Consider the following 6,000-nt stretch of genomic DNA (forward strand, 5'->3'; position numbering starts at 1 on the left):
ACACCAAAGTCCATAATCGTTCTAACAAATGCACCAAATCCGATCGTTCGAGCAAATTCATCAAAAGTAAACTCAATTGTTCAAGAAAAATCGACCATTCAAGCAAATTCATTAAAAACAAATTCGATCATTCAAGCAAATTCATTAAAAGCAAATTCGATCATTCAAGCAAATTCATTAAAAGCAAATTCGATCATTCAAGCAAATTCATTAAAAGCAAATTCGATCGTTCAAGCAAGCTCATTAAAAGCAAATTCAATCGTTCAGGTCCAGGCAAACTCACCGATCGTTCAGAGTAATACATTTAAACCGTATTCATTAATCGCACAAACAAATTCATTCGTACCCACGTCAATTGTTCAAACAAACGCACAAAAAACTATCAAAATAGTTGCAACACATGGAGCAAAACCTGTACAACAGTTAGGTCAAAATCAAAAGAATCCCAAGGTTATAATACTAGGACAAACACAACAAGAAAGAAAAGCACCTCTGCCTTTTACGAACCATGGTAGTTATTCGTTAAAACCAACGATCACTGATAAATTGTTAAAAGATATTTCGCCATCAGCCAAACTTTTTCCTGTTAAAAGGGGAGGTGAGCCAAAATTAAGAGGACCATCAGGACTGCAAAGAAAAAAAGCAAAGAAATAGACTCTGTATATGTACGACTATCATTGTGTTTACAAAACATTTTTCATACCTGAAGCTGAAAAACTTAACTATAACGTAATTATTCTTTAGTTTAAATTTCTTTTGATATTTAACAGTTACACATGTAGGAAACATGACCTATATACATGACCATATACTATACAAAAATCTCAGTTGTTTCTAATCAAAATTTGACTACAATTTCATACGTAAGAAGAAATTTATGGTGTAAATGAATGAAAATATTTCTAATGTCCCTAAAGGAAGATAGATCTTCTGGCCTAAGGATCACTTCTGATCCTGATGAAAAATTCTTGATTTTGTACACAATTATTTTCCAATGCAAAAATGTTAGTTTTCAAAAATTTTCGTAGTTTCTACACTTAAATTTTTTTTTAAAGAGTGAAAAGATTCATATATATTTATATTATATATGAATCTTTTCACTCTTTTAGAGAAACTTTACAGAAAATGGATTGGTCAAAAATTGGAGGTTTTCTCAGGACTATGAATCAAAGACCCTTCATAGTCCTGAGAAAACCTCCAATTTTATTTTTTTTAAATTTTGCTACAATAAAAAACTATCTATTATAATGATTAGGTTTAGAGGAGCTTAAAAATATTTTGAGGGTTTTTCCTGAAATTATAAACAGTGCATTCACCTCACAAAGGATAAGTAAAGTTTTAGAGGGTTTACAGTTCCCCAACCTCCCCCTCTCACTCCCCCAAAAAACTGAATATTTTCTCACATTTTCTCACACAAAATTTACCATTTTCCCAAATTTTAATATTTATCTTATATTTTATCTTTATATTTTCATATTTATCAAAATGTATATAGATTTTACATTAGATTAATTATATCCAGTCAACTGTGGCCCTGGAAAATATAGTTTATCATTCTTTTTCAAAAAAATTCTTCCTTATTGTTACTTCCATCAGAACCAAGAAAATGAAAATTTTGATAATTCTAATAAATTTTAATTTCATCAAAAGTCAAACTGATAAAATTTGAAAGCATTAGTGGGCTTTGATTTTCAGTATCACTCACTAGGAAAAATCTTGATCAAGTCATATTTAATTGACTCAAAAGAAGTTCCATTCATATAAGTTCTCCAATATTCTTTGCGTTTTGATTTAAGATTTGATGTGAGATTTACTAAGTCATCACTCAAAATATCACCATAAATGTTGTACACAGTATCTTTACTTGTATATTCAAGAAATTGAGACTGTCTTAAAATGGCTCTCCATTCATTAATTTCGTCGCTTAACAGTACAACTCTTGGGTAAGTATCAGTTTCCAAATGTAACAATTTGGACGCATTGGAATAGATGCTATCTAGAGTATCGACTGATCTAGATATACGTTGCCAGGTAGATTTGTTAACAATACCTTTCGGAGCCATTAACTTTTGCCGTTGGACTTTTTGCTCCAGCATGAAATCCCCACCCTGGTTTCTGCTATTTACATTGTGAGAAGAGAATGTCAAATTTTCTCTTGTTTGCTGCTCTACTTCTTCAGGCATTGTAGATTTCATTAACAAATCTCTATATTCAATTTCACGATAATAAGGATGATTAAAGCCATAAAACCAATCATTGAAGGCATACCTTCCAGCATTGCTAACATTGGCATCGTTATTGCGGTCACCCACTCGTTGAATGTATACCCCAAGCGCAAAGTCCAACAAATGAAATATAAACTTTAGTGTAGCGGAAGATTGTTCTGACTGCCAATGAACAAATCCTGCAGGAGACAATTCTTCCATGTCTTTTCTATCGGCATACAAACGAATAAGCTCAAGTACTGTACCATGCAAAAAAATTTCAAATGTTTCCCAAGCTCTATGAGTGTCACTACAGCTAATGAACGACGAGTAAGCTAATGTTGAATTGAAGTTGAGTACGTCCTGACCAAGTGGTTCGAAGCATACTTTATCCATGATCTAAAAGTTTAAAATATATAGAAAAACTCATTAGACTTTCTTAAAAATTGCATTAAAAAACAAAAAAAAATAAAATACATAACTCCAAGGTTAATTTATGAAATAATATATAGTTGAAGGGGTCAAGGATACCAACCCAAGGCTTGAAAACCTAACTTATTTTTGAAATTTGAAAGTAGTAGACTCCAGCAACCACTCATTTAGGTATCAAAATCAACTTCAAAAGATTCCCTTACTTTTTGAAAAAGGGGACCTAGTTCCTCATTTTGGTATGGATAGCAACTGGACACTTGACTTTTTGAAATTTGAAGAAAATACTAACACAACTGTCGACCCCCTGTGTGGATGGATTAAAACATAGCTTTGAGCTGCTTTGAAGCTGGTAAATAACTTTTTTAAGAAGCTCTTTAAATACACGCTTTTTTTATAAGAATACCTTCTATAAGAATATCAGGGTGAAAATTGGCCAAATCGTAAGAATACTTCCAGGGTGAGTTTCACATATTTTGATAAGAATATAGTCATTTTCTATTTGGTAAGAAAAATAACTGGGTTTTTTGTTCGACTTAAATTGAGACTTAAAGGTAGAAATGTAATTTTGGCTTCAAATGTGCGCTAGATAGCAAGAAACTCTCAAATAGGTCATTTCTTGTACTTGTATAAAGGTCAAGTCTGAGAAAGTAAGAGTAAATCAAGAATATTTTACCCTCAATCCCGGCAATTTCTTAAGAATACTTGAGCCTTAGCCAAAGTACACTTTTCTTATAAAAATTATTCAGCACAAAACAAATTGGCAAAGTAAGCTTCAGTTTAGTTTGTATCTGTGTGTCTGATAGCGGACACAAAAGGCAATAAGGAAAATTAGAGAGAAAAAATCACCTTGAAGAATCCTTTCATTTGATTCATATTAAGATGCCCAAGGCCAGGTTGCATGGCAACCCAATCATATTTCTCTTTGTTTTGATCAATCAATCTGTTGGCCAAGCAGTACGGTGGACCATCACATCCAATAAATGTCCATTGCCTCTGATGACCAATTCCCAGGTTAATCTTCAGCTGATCCAATATATGTTTCAGATTTTCATAGGAGTTAGGGTTAAGTAGAATTGGCTCTCCAACCATCTGGGGACACACATTTATATGTTTGGTTTCACCAATAAAGAGATATTTTTCGCCATCTGAAGAGCTTTGGACAGTCCTTTCCTCTTTTTTCTTTTCTTTCCTCTTTACGTCGGCACCGCAAGTGTCACAAACACGTTTTCTTGGTCCATATTCTGTCATGCATGTCTAAAATTTTAAAATAAAATGAAATACAAAAAAGTTATGTGATGAGTGAACCTAAGTGGCTGTTGTAAATATCTCAACAAAATATTTCAAGAATATTACTTTTAGAAAAATTTGCAACATTTTGTTCTGGATTTAAAAATAGGATACTGGTGTCTAATTTTCCCTTGTAAAAATAAGCTTATTATAAAGAGGTTAAAGTAAACACCCTTCAGCCCTTAACACAGTAAATTTTGTAACCCACTTTACCCAACAAAACAAGTGATATAAGGTATTTATAAAAATAAATTTAATTTTTACCTGATTCGTACATATTCGAGTTTTAACAGACATCAACTCTTCTATTCTAGAAGTTATTTTGTCATCTTCTTGTTTGAAAAGATGTATCATTTGAAACAAATAGTTGTAGCGGCATCTACGGAAGATTATTCTGGAATTTTGTATGAAGGTTTCCATCTTTTCTTGTTTTTGTTCCACTGTTAAACCTGCACCCCAGACAATAGGCTTCAAGCTTGCGTCAGTTTGGAGTGAATGAATGGTCCGGAGTATGATGTGTAGAGTGGTTGTGATGACATCTGCTGCTCCTACTTTATCTTTTGAAACTCTATAATTTTTAATGATATATTTTCCAATATTATCAATGAATGTTATTATGTCCCCAAGAGGACATTCTAACGGAGCACTTCCAATTTCATTCAACCAAGTCAAAAATGTTGTATATCCACCTCCAGGAGTCAACTTCCCATTGAGCACACTGACTACTTTTGATCCGGAGATGAAGGATTGAACCACGTTTGATACAAAATGATAGGGAAAAATCCACTTTACATTACAAAAAGAGTAGATAGCTTCAATAGTCATGATTAGCTGATATTGTAATTGCGAATCCAAACTCGAAATATTTCTGTTAGACAGCCCTTCAAGAAAAGAGACCAGAAAGGTATCGTAGTGTTCAACATCGTTTTTTGGAAGTATTGATTGAAGATAGTTCACATTTGTGTACTTTTGGGATAGGCTTTCTCCAGTTTGTTGAATCCGTGGATTTAACACAATCTTCCCCAATGTTCTGAAACATTTTTTCCAAATTGATTCCTCAACAGTGTCAATATCCTTGGAAAATTCTGTTAGGGCTGAATTGAATGATGTAACAGCACTACTAAGCGATTTTGGTTCAGGGAGCCTGTCACTAGGTGAAATAATACGTTTTGTCTTTGCAATACATGCCTGACATAGAAACTTTTCTCTTTCACCAAGAAAAAGGTGGTCTCTGAGGAACTCGACAACTTCCACGTATACTTTTGACCGTACAATGTGCAGGACACTTTCATCTGGTGTAAAATCCTTCCAAATCTCGTGGAATGAGCAGCAACAATAAAATTTACTTTTCTTCGCCTCCTCATTCACTGATTGTTCATCCGCCATGTTGAAAATTTCAATTTTGTATTTCCGTGAAAGTTTATGCCGAGTCAGCAGAATTTCGGAATCAATTTCGCTTAGCTCAGCGGAATTCCAAGTATTTTTCTGAACTACGCATGCGTACTACTTAAAAGTTGAATAACTTCTGAACGCACGCTGACTGGTGGATCAGACTTCACAAGCATACTATGCTGGCTCCAAATTTCTTAAATTTATGCAAAACTTGACGCGGATCTCTGAATTTGTTCAGAAAATCAACTTTTTCTTCTATTTCTCCTAACTAAGCTATCGATTTTATCTTATTTAGGATAATTCATCCTATTTAAGCGAAATACCCGCATTTCTCCTAATTTGCAATAGTACTCGACTGGTAAAGCGAACGATTTTTTAACCAATCAAATTGCCGATCGGCATTGTTTTGCTTTAGCATTGGAAGGTCTTCTATTTTCAAAAACTTTGGCAAAAGTGGCAAAATTGGAGCCGAAAAGAACACAGGTCTCGTGGGAACAGTGTTTTGTATAGAGACGTATGGAGGTAAGTTCCAAAAACGCCAAGAATGCCAGATTCACCACATCTTTTTTATTTGGCATTTATGGCACTCAAATTTTGCCACATTTGCCAAATTTTTGTCAATCGAATGCAAAATAATTGGCAAACAGGGCAAAAGTGGCATATTTTGAAGTCAATCGAATTGGCT

The 6,000-nt window shown here is 33.7% G+C and overlaps 1 protein-coding gene across 1 annotated transcript; it reads right to left on the minus strand.

Moving 5' to 3' along the window:
• Positions 1-1,491: 1,491 nt before the first annotated feature.
• Positions 1,492-5,501, minus strand: LOC136806141 (uncharacterized). The gene is made up of 3 exons (XM_067062708.1): positions 4,188-5,501; positions 3,483-3,890; positions 1,492-2,603 (listed from the first exon to the last, which is right to left on the minus strand). The coding sequence occupies exons 1-3, from the start codon at positions 5,307-5,309 to the stop codon at positions 1,698-1,700; spliced, it is 2,436 nt and encodes an 811-aa protein (XP_066918809.1). The 5' UTR covers positions 5,310-5,501; the 3' UTR covers positions 1,492-1,697.
• Positions 5,502-6,000: the final 499 nt, after the last annotated feature.

Source organism: Clytia hemisphaerica, unplaced genomic scaffold (assembly GCF_902728285.1).
Source record: "Clytia hemisphaerica strain Z4C2 unplaced genomic scaffold, Clytia hemisphaerica genome assembly, whole genome shotgun sequence".
NCBI lineage: Eukaryota > Metazoa > Cnidaria > Hydrozoa > Leptothecata > Clytiidae > Clytia > Clytia hemisphaerica.